Here is a 17,113-nt window from a genome sequence, read left to right as displayed (position 1 = left end):
TTCCTTTATGCACCCAGTGTATCAACGTAGAGTGTGATTATTGCTAACGAGCCGTAATTATTGGCAGAAGCAAAATATTTACTCGACCCGGTTGGTTTTGCAAGAACCATTCACCCGACAATCGCCGACAACAGTTACAACGGCATGCATCATTACGATGGATCGCATGCGCCAGGACAACGGTTACGGATAACACACAGCCGTTATGCGTCTTGTAACCTTATTTCTTGCAACCAACACAACAACCCGCTGCGCTGGTCGTTTTACTAGAGCGCGAGTTTGGCCGCGTTTCATTCGGAAAGCAATATACTAAAAACAGACAAATACACACATACCCACTCGCGTATGAATTCTAATGTCATCGGGCAAGGCCACTACGCCACGCGTTTCTCATTTGCTTACCGATTTTTCTACCCTAACAGCGCTTCCATTCCCACACAACGTCTAGATACTCGATTTGGGGAAAGTCGATCAGATCGCTTACGCAAATAAACGCGCCCGGCGTGGAAACCGTTTATTACCGTTTGTTTACAGTAGAGCAGTCTCTTTATTTTGCTTAATTCTACACCGAACGCTCGGTTGGCAACTCTTTCATGGGAAGAGAAGATGGGCAGGGCAGAAACGAGGGAAGATTTGTGCACGCAAGCAACTCGCGAGACGTGCGTGCGTGTGCTCCGACACCTTCGCCGGGACTGTGCTACGATCACCGGGCAAAACGGCGATCAAAGTTGACTAGAGAGTGAGAAAAGGTCTCGCCGACACCAGCGATGGTTAGCGTATTTCGTTGGCCCAAAAGTCTTTCACCATGTCGGCCGCCTTCTCGCCGATCATAAACACCACTGCGTTGGTGTGCGATGCCGGTATGGTTGGTATGATTGAGGCGTCGACGACACGCAGCCCCTTGATGCCGTACACCTGCAGCTGTGGATTGACGACCGCTTCCGGATCGGTCACAGGTCCCATCTTGCACGTACCGCACTGCAAACAAACACACCGATGATCAAGCAGTCTTTCAACTTCTGCGCTAATATGATTCCCTCATACCTGATGCTGCAACGTACTACCGATACGTCTGATGGCACACTCCCAATACTCGTCGCTTCGGAAGCGATGCTGCTCACAGCCGTAAAACGGTGTACTGTGCAACCGTGCCCCAACGTCACGGAAGCTGCGAGATTCGATCAGATCGACCGTCAACTTGACGCCTTCCCGCAGCACGAGCAGATCGTCATAGTCCGCAAAGAAGTTACCCTCCATGCGGGGCCAATGGAACGGGTTGGTGCTTTTGAGCGAGATTCGACCACGACTCTTCGGCCGCATCAGAACCGGTGAGACCGAAAACGCGTGCTTTCCGAGGATCGAGCCGTAGGTGCTGTGGTAGAACTGGTCCGTAAAGCCGATCGTTGCCCGCAGCGTACCCGACTCATCGTTGTTGTAAGCACCTGTGCCCATGACCAGCTCAATGTCCGGATAATCAGAGGCTGTTAGGTTAAGGAGAAGTAAGACAATTACACTATTTTACTATACAGACATCGGAAGACATTCCACTTACGCGTGAAGCTAATGTTAGTCTTTACGAAAGCGACACCCTCCGCACCGCCCGGAGAGGTGAATGGACCTCGGCCATGTACCAGATAGTCGATAATGGGGCGCGGCGAACGCATGTCTCGTTCCCGCACCGTCACCGGTTGGTTCACCGGGAACACCAACCCTGGCAGATTCAAATGGTCCTGCATGTTATACCCTACCGGTAGATCCTGCACCACGGGAATGCCCATCTCCTTCAGGTGCTCCCTGGGGCCGACACCGGACAGCATCAACAGCTGCGGCGAGGCTATAGCACCCGCCGCCAGGATCACTTCCTTGCGCGCCCTTATCACATACCGCCGTCGACGCTTGATGAACTCCACACCGTACGCTTGCTTCGTTACCGGATCAATCAGCACTTTGGTGACGCGGGAGTACATTGATATGTCCAGGTTGGGACGTCTTGAGGCCGGTACGAGGTAAGCCTTGGACGCACTGCATCGACGTCCTCTGCGCATGGTCGCTTGTGCTTTACCGAAACCGAGTTGAATTTCCCCGTTCGGATCTGTCTCCATGTACCCGAGGTCACGACCCGCCTCAATGAACCGCTTCAACAGGGGTGTCTCAAATTGAGACTCTTCCACGTCGACCAGCCCCGCCGTAGAACGGTACGGGGAGTGTCGAAGTTCGGGAATCTGCACACGTTCCGACTTCTTGAAGTACTGCAGCACCTCACGATAGCCCCAGCCAGGGTTGCCCGCCTGCTCCCAACCGTCGTAATCGCTCCGGTGACCGCGTGTGTAGATGAGGAAGTTAATGAGACTGGTGCCGCCGAGACCGCGCCCTTTAGGCCAATTGCAGACGCCTCCCTTCAGCCCTAAACAGGCACCCTTCATTGGGTCAGCCTTGTAGCCCCAGTTGTAACCTAAAAGTATAGAAAATTACAAGCGAGTTTTAGGATCTGTCCATCATGCTCAATATCCAAGGTCATTTCACTTTCAGGGTTTTCCAAGTCACTTTAGAATGCTTGTTATTCACCGCGTGCGAGAAGTTATTCCACATCACTCTGATGTTTCATGTTCATCATAATAATTTTTAATTTATTCAGCATGATTTTCAACACTTCATGGGTCTATTTCCATCGATTTTTCACAGGGGCTTGAGGCTGGATCACATCATCCGGTTCATCATTGTTTACCGTTGAAGTGTTGAAAATCATGCTGAAGGAATTAATAATTATTATGACGGAAATGAATCATCAGATTGATGTGGATTAACATCTTCAACATATCTCAAAGAACTGTCAAACTCAATCCAGCTTGAGACATGTTGAAAATCATGTGGAAGAACAGAAAAATTATTATGATGCATTTACAATATTTGACAGCTGTTGAAAAACATCTCGCAAGCAATGAAAAATTTGTTGCAGACATTCGAAATTGACTCGGAAAACCCTGTAATAGCAGTTTCATTGAAGCAACATCGACCCCAGCCTGCTTGATCATTGAAGGGTTTGCACCATTCAAAAGCTTCACTCAATGGAGCTTACACAGAGCACTACAACTGTTGCGGCAACGCATGCGCTGCAGTTGCGCGTAACACGTGCAACTGCGGCATCATCAACCCTTCATGTTGCACGCGTATGAAAGAGAAAGGTGAATGCGTTTCCGCGAATCACGTGAATAGTCACGGGAGGGGGAACTTATTTTTAGAAACCACTGAATGGGCCCCTGTTAACAATCGCTAGAAGCGCGATGGCCGCGACGCTGCATATATAGACGTTCCGACAGGCACTCTCGCAGGGTAGTCTGCTGTTCTCATGGTTCAAAGGGGGGAGTTACCTTACACAACTCACAAACCATATAGCGGTACATGTCGTATTAACTATATAAAAACCTGTTATCAAAGCAGTCTAATGAAAAACGCGCCCTTCTCTTCACTGAGATGGTGGAACAAAACACTCCAAACAGAAAATTGAAACGAAAACTCATAACCAGCTCGCATCTAACTGCGGTCCTGTATGGAAAAAACAACAAAGCCTGTCCAAACAAATGCAAAAATGTGTGGCTGGAATAATTTCAAGTAATAAGTTCGTTACGAGAAAAAATCAAATGACCAGAGAATAGATTCGACTATCTTTTTTTGTTTTTGATATTGCGCTTCAGCAAAGTTGCTTTAACTTTGTTTACTGATTTGCAGGCAAATTTATATTGTTGTAGTTTATGTTTCTATTTAACAACTTCCAACTTCTAGCTGATTCTATGACTTTGATTCAGAAAATGTTAAAGTTGGCTACGAAGCTTCAATCTGCACGTACATATTTCAGAAAGTATGTTTGTAAACATACTAAAATCAGTTTTGTTTTCTTTGGCATTGATTCTTAGGTTTTCATTTACTTTTGGTCTAATTGTAGAAATTGTTTCAACTGTTTCAATTGATCAATAATTGGTTATTTAAGGTATTTTATGTGCGTGGTGATATTGGTGCGTTTTGCCTATTTGTAATGCTGCATTTTGCCTCATTTTTATGACAAATTTTATCCCCTTTTTATTGATTTTTTGGAAATGATAGATTTATGGTTTTAGCTATACTGGCAAAAGTGTCTTAACAGAATACTACTTGGAACCTTCAGGAACCAAATTATTTGATATAATCAATAATCACAAGAACATTTGATTGAAAAAAGATTAAGTTTTCTTATTTGGTGCATAATAACCAAGGATTCCAAAATATTTTCAATTAATGAAATCTGTACAAAGAATCAATAAATAAACACACTTCAAGGGCAACCATGAATGTCTCATAAATTATACTTAAGATATATTTATCCCATGTCGTATCACATATGTGCCCTCTGGGCACACACGAACAATCGAAACGATGATCATGATTGAAACTTTGTGCCCCAGTTTCTTTTGTTTTCATACAGCTGCAAGCCATCACGGCAGATAGTTTTGAGGTAGCGGAACAGCCCAAGGCATCTCCCAAACCAGACTGCAACTCACCAGAATAGACACAGAAATAAGCGCCACATCTCTATCGATCTTAATCTTAAACGTAATGGGACCCATCAGTCGAAATATCCGCTCCAACCTACCTGTAATGGTGGTCAAGCCAGCCGTCAGCGGTACCTCGGTCAGCATGTTACCTTCCTTGCCCGCCTCCAGCAACAGCACGTTCCAGTCCCGTACTTCCGACAATCGGTTGGCCATCACGGATCCACCCGAACCGGCACCGATGATGATGAAATCGTACTCCTTCCGGAAAGCCTTCGTGTCCGGTATGCGGGGTGTACCATTGTTGAACAGGACGCTGGTTTCATCGAAAAGCGTTTGAAAGAAAGTGTCATCGTGGCCATCCGCTAGTAGAATCGGTGTTGTAAGGATAAACAAGACCAACCAAATGGGTGACTGCAAAGAAGAAAAATCAGCTCTTTTGGGTTTAGTTACTGTGCATTTATTGATAAAACAATTATTGACATTTACAGGAAGTAGTAAATCAAATCTATTTATTGTATGGCGTCACTCCCAAACCCGTTTCCAAAACTTCTTCCGGCGCTATCGGCTTCAACAGCCTTGTCACCGCTATGGCTTCGATTTGATACACGGAACCGGCACATTGACCGTGGATATTTTTAATGTATTTCCTTCCCGCAGATGGGACAGCTGAGAGAGAATCTGCCCTGAAACCTTCCCTTTGCTCGCCACGGTACAGCATTGTAAGCTGACGTAGGAAAACATTTACATGCAAACGAGGCTCGATCGATGAAACGCCCATGTAAAATGCATCCCATACATCACGACCTTACTGCTTGAGCACCACCGTTTGTGGCCATTATCATCATCAGCGTCGAGCTGTCCATTAACGATTTATCAAACGTCCTTGCAAGACGCGTGCATGCGAAGCAGACCCACACACCTACAGGTGACAGGTAGCGCATACAATCCTTTCCGGCTGATGTACGAACCGACGCTTCTTGAAACTGTATCAAGGTTAGCTACCCTTTTGTATCGGAGGGATGACGTTGGTTTGAGGGAAAAAGAGTGACTAACACTAAGCGACCCCGAAAAACCTCGTACGTTATCCGGTGAGAGTGATTTGTTACAGACGTAACCTTTTTCTGAAGCCTTTTATTTTTATTTCTAGCTGAATTATCCATCCCTTCTTTTTAGTGAAGAGGCGATTTAAAAAAAAAAAAACAAAAACAATTGTAGGAAGGTCAAACATTGCAAACTCAATTGTTTTATCAATGGAATGGATGGATGGATGGTTGGTTTGCTACAAACGTAGGCGCTAAATTTTACATCATTTCTTTTCAGCCTATAAGCAATAAGCACCAATGACTATTAGTGTCTGTGCTATTTTTGCAAATTTAAGAAACTGTAGGTTTCAAAATTAGTGAATTCAAAACACTGAATGAAGAATTTAATGAACAGACATAAAAAAATACCATTTTCATGCTGAATTTGAAAGGTTGTAAGAGTAACAGTAACCAGGTCAATCGAAGATTTTCATGTTCTCTGATTTACGACTTAACATCACACTCGGAGTGGGTTCCAACGCCACATGGAACCAACAAACTAATCCCATAAAAACGCATTTATAAAAGGATAAGTTGTGGGTGATCACCAGAGTTATAAAACGCAAAAAAAACTGCTAGGCATAACGAGCATTGAGTCTCATCTAGACATCATCATCCGTTCATTGAAAACTATGTCTCTGTCGCACAGCACACACACACTACTGACCCATTGCCATTGATCCGCAATCGATCGCGACTTCCCAATTTCGCCACCAACTGTGGGTTAACGTAACCGACTCACCTTGAACTTACTTTACTGGCACGACTACGAGCGATCAGCGACCACGAGCAGAGGTCTGGCCAAATTTCAACCCTCACGAGCGCTCGCCAACCCGCCCGATTGCAGCTGCGGATTGAGAGGTTTTGCGATATTATGTAACGCCTTTGAGATATTAAGCGCTGCAAGCCATTTGATTTGTCATCTTTGCTGAATAATTCATTCAATTTCGTGTAGACATTGCTCGTGTGAAATCACAACAACAACAAAAAACATAGTAAATTTCATCCAATTAGGACACTCTAAATACGGGTACAAACAAAAGCAAACTGCAGCCCGATTCAACCATCCATAGCGTTGAGCCGCGTCACACTCAACCGGCAAAAAAAAGGTGGACCAACACAACAGCATTTGGTGTCTTTGTTTTTGTAATTGATCGGTTATCGAGCAAATTTGCTTAGGGACGTTAATTGGTTGCGCCAACAACGAGCCTAGCGGTGGATACGGTGGTTACGGTTAAACTGCTCCGGCCCGGTCAAAGCCCGCCCAGCCCACACCAGCTTGGGTGGTTGAAGCGAAGGAAATGAATCATTACCGACCATTTGACAGCGCCGGCCTTGACCGTCAACCGGTGCCGGCGTTACCGCCTCTAGATGACGAAGCGTTTCGTGGTGGCTGTTGTGGGGTTGTCCCTGTTTAAAGTGCTGTTTTTCTACACACGCAAAGGATATTTTTTACCAGTGGTAAATGAAAGAAAGCTCTAGAACATGATTGTTAGATTTTCTGTAAACAATTTTCTAACACTCCTTTTCTCTTCCATCCACTACAACCATGCAAACACTCCAGTTTTCCCTGATTAGTAGTCGATTGGGGTTGTTTTAAGCAGGATTTATATAACCCGCGGGCAAATAAACCTAATCAAACCGGGATAATAACGGATCAGAATAAGTAGCTTTGCGTCATCGAGCCTAATAACCCGCCCCCCTGCATAAGCCCAGTCTCCTCGGCGATCCTTTCCACTCGACACACGCTCGGCAAAGGGCTGCCCGTGTGTGCGCGGACCTTTCGCGCATTAAATAGATTTCGCCATAATAACACCATAACTCCGGCACGGGCGTATGCAAAACTTGGCGTCTGCATAAATTATACCCAACAAATGTCCACCCCGTACAGCGGCCTAATTATCTTGTGCGTGTGGAATTATCCGATCGCAGATCGGTTGCTCTGCAGAGCCAACCAACGTGAGGGGTTTGGGAGAATTCCTTCTCGCGCCGCGCGGTTTCCGAGTGTGACAATTACAGTGCCACGGTTCGACAATGCGCAGCGCGCGACCAGCGCAGCGATCGAGCTGGGATCGATTATAAAACGAAGCACTTGCATTTTTAATGTCGGATATTAGCAAACACACCGAAAGACACACAACACACGCGCACCTCATACCAATAATGATCGCTTGATTAGAACTGTGTTTGATTTAATTGTGCACGTTTCGTACGGGAACGATTAATAGCGTTTAATGGCCGAAAAAGTGTTGTCCATCGTGTAGAAACATTCATCAGCGATCGTTTAAATTGCATACCTTAAGGGCAAATGACAAGGAATCCGTTTCCATTTGTTTACGTCAAACCGTTTGCCATGCTGACGCATTTAGTCGTTAGGATTATTCCATTCGCAGCAATGTAGAATGATGTTTTATCTTGTGAAATATCACACACATATTTTAGAAGGGGAAGTTCTTACAAAAGGAAGACACAAAAAGGGGAATCATCAGTACTTTGCCTTTTGGCGTAGCTGCGTCAACGGCTGTCGGAAAACGTTTGGTCGTCCAACAACCAAGGGTGGATTTCATTCGGTTGACGTAAAGCACGAAACGGTGGCCGCTCCGTGCTTGCCGGACTGGATTGCAAATTTTCGGAAATACCCTAAACCTGTTCTTTCTCCTTTGTCGTGTCGCGCCACGGTCTAAGCTGTTAAACCGTGAAATGGAAAGGAAATTAAGAACGCGAGGGAAGAATTTTGGTTTGGTCCCACCGGTTGCCTGTGAATTGATGTAAATTGATGCGATGACGTAACAGGCTTATCGGCAGGGCGATAGGAGCGACAGCCATTGCTAAGTGTTATTTTATGTTAAAAAAGCTCGTTTCTCATAAAAATCTATGTTTCTAGTTTCAATCATGAGGACAAGCTAAGCTATATAGCCACTTTAAGGTGCCTTAACAGCAGCAATACCTTGACATGGATGTTTCAGGCCCTCCTGCCACTCACATCATGCCACCAATATCCGCGAAATTATTGCATGGTTTCACCAAAAAAAAAACAATCCCCTTTCAAACTGTTACATAAAAAAAACGACAAGGCCCCTTGGCAAGAGATGTTAAACAATATTCCGAATATAAAACGATACGTTCAACGGCACGATATATTGCATCATTTATGTATGCTACAGATACTTGCGGAATGTGTGTGTGTCTCTCTCTCTCTCTCTTTTGCTCAATTGATACCCTCACCTAGCTTAGCAAAAGCGCCTAAAAGCTTCCAACATCGATCGAATGATTAGCTTAATGAGAATCTAACACAAACCAAAACCACAAAGCGCCGCCAGTTTCCTGCGGCAATGCGTTATTGAATGAAAGACAACACGCACGATAACTGACACTCAGCATGGAAATGGCCTGGGGGAAAGGCCACAGTGGAAACAGACCTTGCCCTTCATTCGCTCGATAAACATCTTCCATCGAAATGCAGTCACTGGTGTTCTGGTGACCAAAGTGCTGGAATACACGTCACTCTATCCCACGGCTTCAGCGCATTCTATAAAAGTGATCAAACGAAGGAAAAACACACACACACACACACACACACACACACACACACACACACACACACACACACACACACACACACACACACACAGAAGAGACCTTTGGATCTGTCCCTTGTACGACCTTCCCCTTGGCTTTGTCACGTAGGCGTCCGGTTTCTGGGGGTATATATGTATACATGTTCGGCCGGCCATGCAGATGCATACTAAACTAATCGAAGCTCGTTTGTCACTATTTGCACTACGCACCGATGGGCACTCGTGACGCTAGTGACGCTCTACACACTACGAAGGCTACACACTCAAGAACCTGTTTACCTGGGCTGCGGGCAAACAGACACCTGCCGAGTTGGTGAGAAAAAAAACTATTTTCACTTGCACATTATAAATGCAGCTCTTGTTGCACGTTAGAACCTTCTACAAGATTGTCAACATGTTGTACGCGATTTCAGTTCTGGGTACACCCTATACGTGGACTGCAAGCCGATTGCCAACTCTCCGCATTTCGATGCAAAAATCATTCGCATTTGCAAGATTTCATTAGATGTCACAGCTTTTAATCAATCCCTCGACGCTGACGCTATCAGCCGCAACCACACCTTGATCGTTTGGATGATTAATCTTCTTCTTAAAGCTGTCAGACTCCGTGAACATGACCAGACACTAGCCGCCCCAAACCGAAAAGGCCACCAAAGGTCGCCCACGGTAGTTGGCTCGCTTAATTCGTCAAGAGCGTCCCACAATTAATCACACTCCGTGTCCTGTCTGCCGATTTTGCGACACTATGATCGTTGGAATTGACAGAAATTCCGTTTGACAGCGAATCCTCAGTGAGCTGCGTTGGATTATAGTGCAGCAGCGCTGGATTTGGGCGAGTTGTGTGGGAATTCATATTGCCCATGCCATGTGTGCCTGCTCTATCCCCAGACATGCCGTTACGGAAACCAGTCCAGTTAAGACCTGAGCAAATGCCGATCGGGGATTCAAGGTGATCAACGGGCTGCTCGATCGTATGCAGAAATATCACACAAACACACATGCACAGCTTCATTCTAGGTCGTTGGAGACAAACGGAGCAGAAAACGAATGAAAGTGAAAACCCGTTGCACGATCACGTTTAATGGCGGGGAGGACTCACTGTAGATCGTTCTTTCGCTGCCCTTTCGCTCACGCGCTGGTGCATTGGCGGTGGCATAGCGCTAAGAAAACAAGCTCAAGGTAAACCGTTGCAGTCAATTATGGTGCATTCCATCTGTTTGTAAAACGTCACGCGGTGCATTTTGGGTGAAGGTGTCGTCTGCTTCTGGACATGTATCATAAACAGTTGTTGGAGTACAATTCACTTTTTTCCAAAATTAATTGCAACGAGTGAACGTGCTCCAAATCCGTTTCCCCGTAGCCTTGGGAAGGCAAAAAACCGGGAAAGATCGGTGATCGGTTTGTTGGCACTACTTTTAATTGTAAATACAATTAAAATACACAGTTTCATTCGATCCAGATTTCCCAGATATTTACAATCGAACGAAAGATCACCTATTTACAACTTCGAAGACACTTGATCGATCTTTTGCTCCAGCCAGCCAGCTCATTAGCAAACTTCTGGTCCAATCTCCTAGCGATGACTTCAAAGAAAGCAAACAAAAGTGCGGTCCATTCGGACACCGGACACAGGTGCGATTCTTCACAGACAGACTCTTATTTGCTACAGTAATGCATGTGTGCCCATATGTTACGGCTTAACCTTCAAATCATCGGACAGCCAAAATTGGCACAAATGCACACGCTGCCCGATTTCCGGCAAAGCCGGTTTTGTCTGCCTATTTACCCGCTAAGGACACCGGCTAATGGATGGTAAAACAGCACCCTCATGTCAGTTTTAGCCCCCCCCCCCCCCTCCTCCCCCTTTTCGGGACACGCACACATCCACACACAGAGGGGCAAATTAGATTTCGTGCAAATAATGACCGCGAATGGCGATCGACCATTCCGTGCCGATGATCGATTGCTTCTGATGTCATCTCGTTGCTCTAGCTCTAATTAATGGGGGAAGCTCGGTTTTTTCTTTCTTGTTTAGGCAAATAGACTGAGGCTAGAAAAAAAGCCAAAACCGGACAGCTAATTATAATCTATTAAAGGGAATGTTTAAGCATCTAATAGATTCCGCGGGTGTCTCTGAGATGAAAATTAATTAATTTCCTTCAACAACGCCCTGAGGGCACCCGGCACAGCACAGCTCTGCAAGCAAATATCACGAACCATTTCGTGCCACACTTCAGCAAACACTTCAACTGAAGTCAGTTCTTCAGTGTTACCACCTTTCCTGCAGCCTCCGCCAATGTTAAGTAAGCGCCGGATCGCGCCCGACTACTTTATCACACTTGACGACTCCCCGAACACACCGAACCCATTTCTTCCACTCGGCACGGTCAACGGACCATTGCCGCACGGACACACAATGTCGGCCGATTCACATCGATTGATGTGCGGCAGCATAAATTTTCTCCTCCCATAAACAACACACCAAAAGCAACAACAGCAAACGCTCCATTGCGACAGCCGCACGGGCGCTTCTGCTTTCGATTGCTGCTGTTGTGTTTGGTGTTGCTGTTTGGCGTGTCCCAAAAGTCTGCAAGTCGCTCAAGGTTAGGTCAACGGATGGGGCGGGTTTTTTTGTTTTCTCTAGCGACGATTAGAGACCTCCATCCTCGGTTGTTGTTGATGTTGTTGTGCACTGAGATGGGAGATACAGCTCGGGAACAGTAACACATTCATTCATCCCGCACGGCGGGTCTTTCCGATGTAATGGTGCGGTGAATAATTTGCATCGCAATTACAACGCATATGAAAGACGTTGCGGCCATCCACATGCACTGGCAAGGCAGGACACATGCTGCGAGAGGCACTCTATCAGTGAAGCTGATTGACAACAGGTCGTAGCTGCAAATGACATTCCCACCGATGGGGTAACGACAAAATAACCCCAACAATAGTGCGCTGATTGCAATTTGCTCCTCCTGTACAATTGATGCTATTTACGGATTTCAATATCAACTCATCTACAGCGTGTGTTTGGGTAGTGGTTCCTCCTTTTTTTTTGTAGATGTAATCTTTGTAATCTGTTTTCAAATCACACCTTCTGCGGCATTCGCTCGTACTTGTTGAAGCTCGTTCGCATTGTACAGGCGGGCAGGGCAGGGATGCAAAAATTAGCACCCATTTAGCACTCGCTGCTCCAAACGTTCTAGCCAGAATTGGTGACGGTGTGCAAAAATCCACCGAATCATCCCTGCGAGATCCATGATGTAATGGATCACTTTTTGGATTGTAACGACTGATCGATTGAACGAAACGAGTGGTTTTGATTTGCAAAATTGTTCCATACGTAGAAATTGAAGAAATCAACTCCGTTAAACTGTATCAACACTTTTCGCAAGCGCCCTATCAATCAGCACGATACACGAAATTGCTGCAATCGAAGAAATTTCCATACCTCACGACATACTTTTCCCTCATATCGTGCACGCTTGTTTCTTTACACAATTGAATTAAATCGTGTTTAAAAACGTTTGCAACAAATTGGACTGCCCCAAACGGCTTTTCCATGTGGTGTCGGCCGTGCCGCGCCACCCTTTTTGTTTGGCCCCTATGCCAAGGCAATGTTCTACGCCTTCGCACGCACCAGCGAACACGCGCAAAGCGGCTTGTGTGTTTACACTATTGAGGAAACGCACTTGGCGCCTGTTTGCTGATTGGCAAGGCAATGCACGAGCTCGTCACATTCTTGCCACGGTGTTGTGGCTTTGGCTGTCCCACGAAAGGAGGCTTGTGTTCTCCGAACAGCAAGCGAAAAGATAACAAACTTCTTAACTGGTATGCTTGTTAGACATTTTATCTCAAATATACTTATGACTAATGGAATCTCTTGTAATCTATTCGCACACACACACTTCCGTACCATTTTTGCTGTACACCGGTTCATTTGCACGAGCCGCGAGAAGATCTTGTTCACTTTTCCTGTTCACTTTTCTCTCTTGTTTGCCGGACGCGACGGAGCTCTCTTATCAACTGACACGAAATATGTGACCAACCATTTCACAACAACACACCGCCCAACATCTCACACCGCGTAGCTAATCACAGTCTGTCTGAACACACGCTTAAAAGCACACCTTTCGGAAAGAACACTTTTACTATCATCCAAACAGAACAGAACCTTTGCTATCTCTCCTCAGTCACGATCACGATCACACTTTTCCACAAAGGTTAGCTTTTAAAACAAAACAAAAATCCACAAACTGTTGGCTGGTTTCAAACTGCCAGCTGCTCGACGATCGCTCTCAAAAGAGGTCCTGTTCAGGGCGCACCGCTATCACTAAATGGCTTGCGCTGATTTCGCTGTACAGTAACGCACCGGTTCCGCGTGGTTGTCTCGGCGACGCGCGTCCGACGCGATCGATGCTACATTTTTTGCTCCGTCGCGATCGTTACGTCCGATCGTCGGGTGTGCAACATCGGCCCGGGCAGGGGTTTTCAACCAAAGAACCATAGTTGTTTATCAGCTCGTACCATGCAAACCCCTTTACGAAATGCCTCCAAAAAAATGCAATGATTATCATGATCATGAGCTCTACTTTAATACAACAATTTGCCTCATCAAAAACATATCTGTAGATCATTATTACCAAAGCGAGCCCCTTTTTTCATGTAAAAGATTAAACCCATTCCTACCTTTTAACCATCTCTGCGAATGACCACAGATTGCGCGAACCCATCAAATGTTGCGCTACATGCTCTGTGCGCGCGTTGAAGTCTTTCGATTCACGCTGCAACACTCTGCAACACCTTTCTCGGACAGCCTGCATTCAAGCGGCGGTCGGATCGGACCTTTACCAAAGGTAATGAGCATCCTGGCCAAAGAAAGGCACGCAATGCAATCGGGGCAGCCCGGTTGGCGCGCTTTGGAAGTTTGGGCGTTGGGGCGTGACGGAGTGGCGCTCATATGCAGCAATGTGCTCACCTCGCAATTAGCACACCAAGGCTAGCCACCATCGCGCTGGACGACCTCACCGACCGATGGTTAATCACAAGTCGCAGCAGACTCGGGCACACTGGGCAGGGTCAACCATGGTGTACTTACATTCTTTTGTGCTATCAGTCATCGTCCCATCTCGCCGGGGTGGGTTGATTGCCATGAATCACACCACTACACTGTTTTGCTGATGATCGATGATCGCTTCTCTGAAGGTAATAATTGGATAGGTCATTGACAAAGTGTACAAAGCGTTTGCAGAAAAACAGATCATTTCACAGCAAGATGCGTCGACAATCGTATGTTGTGAGATAATTTAGTAATAGTGGCACGCAATTTGCGATCATTACTGCCCACAAATTGTCTCATTTTGCACCTATTTCCAGTGGAGGACAAACTAATCACAACCAGCATCCGCCGCAATGCTTTGTGACAGTTTGAATGCTCGCAGTTGTCGGCTGATGATCAGCATTACTCAGAGGTCAGAGTGTAAATGCCCCACTGGAAAGTAGATCAGTCACTAATGCAATTAAACCACTGACCGCCATTCATGGTAAAACGACCGTCTGGGGCGCTGATCGTTAGGCTTTGGAGTTTAGAGTTCGCCTCATACCGATAACGCCTGCAGCAGCCAAAGTGTTTAGTGGTCGACTGATTTCACCCACATTTCACAGACTCGGATTCATTCACTGATCTTGCTGCGTTATGCAATGCCGGCGGGGACGATTTCACGATGCCGGCCACGGTTGATAGTAGTTAGTTGTGGTTAAATTAACGCATCCCAGCGTGTCACGTGTCGATGCGTTTTCGCCTCTTGACGGAAACCATCCACTTTTATACTAGCTGACGAAGCTTGATGGATTTTCTTAACACACTTACTCTGGCAAAGAAAGCAATATTACACAACAGCAATGCGCTACTGAATAGAACAATGCACGCGTAGCGTCCCATTTCTTCGATCACTAGGTCCCACAAAAGTGTAAATAAAGCTCATTTTTCTTTTCAACACCCAAAACCCCAGGATGGTTTAAAATTAAAAATGTCATCCTCCGATCCACTTACCCCGTTGCATATGGATAATTTGTCTTCGCATACATCAATTGAATGCCAAAATTGGGTTGTTGCCGGGGTGTGTTTGTATAGTGGCATAATTTGTACTTGCCGTGATAACTTATTGTGAGGGTATGAAGCTTCAAGGTTCGCTCGCTTTACCCGAATCGATCACAAGTTTAAGGAGAGTTTGCAGCGCGGTATGAACGATCGGTGCCCTTTTTTGCATGTCATCTTCATTTGTTGATCGGCTGCAATGATTGGTGCCACTGTAAATTAACTGTGTTTTTTTATAGCATCTTTTCGCTTGCAAAGCGAATGCGGCAACAGCAGTTGCATTGCACCGGTGCAGCTCAAGGATAACGTGAGCAATTTCTTGGCAGGAGCTGGCTATAGGAGGGCGGGACAACCCGCTTCCCTTCTACCAGCATACCCACCGGTGTTCTCGATCAAACTGCATCTTAAATGCCGTTGCACTCGTTTTGTTTTGTCACCCCGCTTAGCATATGATCGTGATCGGTTGAAGAATGTTTCAAAATTGAAGTTGGAAGTGTATTTAGCATCACAAAAATACATTAATCTAACCTAGCAAATATCTTCTTCGTCTCATATCCAGTGTCTTACGTGTTGCGATTAAATGCACACCAATAAACGACGTGAGCCTCGGCACGTAGTCCACCTGCTCATTCAACCATACCCGCACACTGCGCACTGATCGTTGAACCCTTACACCCTTGCTTACCATCACCAGGGGAGTACCGAAAATCCTCTCGAATCAAAATCAAAAATAAAAAGTCACTTTTACTAGCTTTGTTTATATCAGTGAAACACCCCGAATGCTGGGGCGTTTGCTGGTTGCAGCGCGTAAGACAAAACCCGCAAACCCGTTCTCTTTTCCTGTTCACTGTCAGTGCGGTTTTTGTTTTTGGGGTACCCGCTGTACCTCCTCCAGTGACCTCCATTTTCAATCAGGCTTTGGTCATATTGTTATCGGCGCCAAGAGCCACGGACCACTTTGGGGCGTTGGTTGAATTTCAGAACTGCTGCACCCCATGTAAACACTGGCCGTGTGTAATCGTACTGTTTTTTTCAAGGACAGGTCTTTTACTTTCGCTTGTCGTATTGCATTCATTAATGCTTCCCCAGACATGATGGGAGTCTTATGATATAGATGAGATAAGAAGCCGTACTACTGTAGGATCTTCAATCGAGTTCACACATCAGGAATTGAATCGGGACAATCGATAAGTAGAGTGTGTTACGATGCTAATATTAATTGTGTCAAGGCTGCTGCTTCACTGGTATGAGAAAAAAACGTGAATCCGATCGATTCCAATACCCGTAGCCGGCAGACAGAGACCGTAAACCGAGACCGGTTCCTTGCGGTTCCATCGGAAAAGGAGAGTCGTCGATGATTTTCAATCTCGCAACGGGTTTTTTTTCTAAACGACTAGACGACGAACGGTTTTAGCAAAATAAAACGCATATACACATTTTGCGAAATGCGAAATACGACCCCAAAATAGTTCCCAAAACGAAAAAATACCATCCGATCAACAGCGAACCGAGACATCTACTAATATTGCGAGGGAATGCATCTCTTTATAAGCCGATGCTGTGCTGAATTTCGCCATTCGCTCTAATGATTTCATTTTAGTGAGGCGCGACTTGTGTCACAACAGGATCTATAAATTGTGCGTCTTTTATTTTTCCCCGCCTATCCAATCACTCTCAATAGAGATTCCCCGTGGAGAGTGTTTTGCTACTTTCCTTTGGTTTGAAATATATGCTAAACTACACAAAACTGGTCATTAGTATTCCGATCGTGCAGTGCTCAAGCGGCGAAGAATTCCACCCGATAGACGTGTGCTAATGGAACGTACCAAA

At 45.7% G+C, this 17,113-nt stretch overlaps 1 protein-coding gene across 2 annotated transcripts; it reads right to left on the bottom strand.

Moving 5' to 3' along the window:
• Positions 1 to 476: 476 nt before the first annotated feature.
• Positions 477 to 13,596, bottom strand: LOC1273413 (glucose dehydrogenase [FAD, quinone]). Of its 2 annotated transcripts, none has more exons than XM_061642574.1 (5): positions 13,103 to 13,596; positions 4,625 to 4,937; positions 1,553 to 2,452; positions 1,045 to 1,481; positions 477 to 978 (listed from the first exon to the last, which is right to left on the bottom strand). In XM_061642574.1, exons 1-5 carry the CDS (start codon positions 13,124 to 13,126, stop codon positions 772 to 774), a joined length of 1,881 nt encoding a protein of 626 aa, XP_061498558.1. In that variant the 5' UTR covers positions 13,127 to 13,596; the 3' UTR covers positions 477 to 771. The 2 variants fall into 2 exon arrangements, with proteins under 2 accessions (XP_061498558.1, XP_061498560.1); XM_061642576.1 differs by lacking the exon at positions 13,103 to 13,596 and adding an exon at positions 6,351 to 7,068.
• Positions 13,597 to 17,113: the final 3,517 nt, after the last annotated feature.

This window comes from Anopheles gambiae, chromosome 2, assembly GCF_943734735.2.
Source record: "Anopheles gambiae chromosome 2, idAnoGambNW_F1_1, whole genome shotgun sequence".
In the NCBI taxonomy this organism is placed as follows: domain Eukaryota; kingdom Metazoa; phylum Arthropoda; class Insecta; order Diptera; family Culicidae; genus Anopheles; species Anopheles gambiae.
Note: the sequence above shows the minus strand (reverse complement) of the source record. Positions and strands in the feature narration are given on the sequence as shown.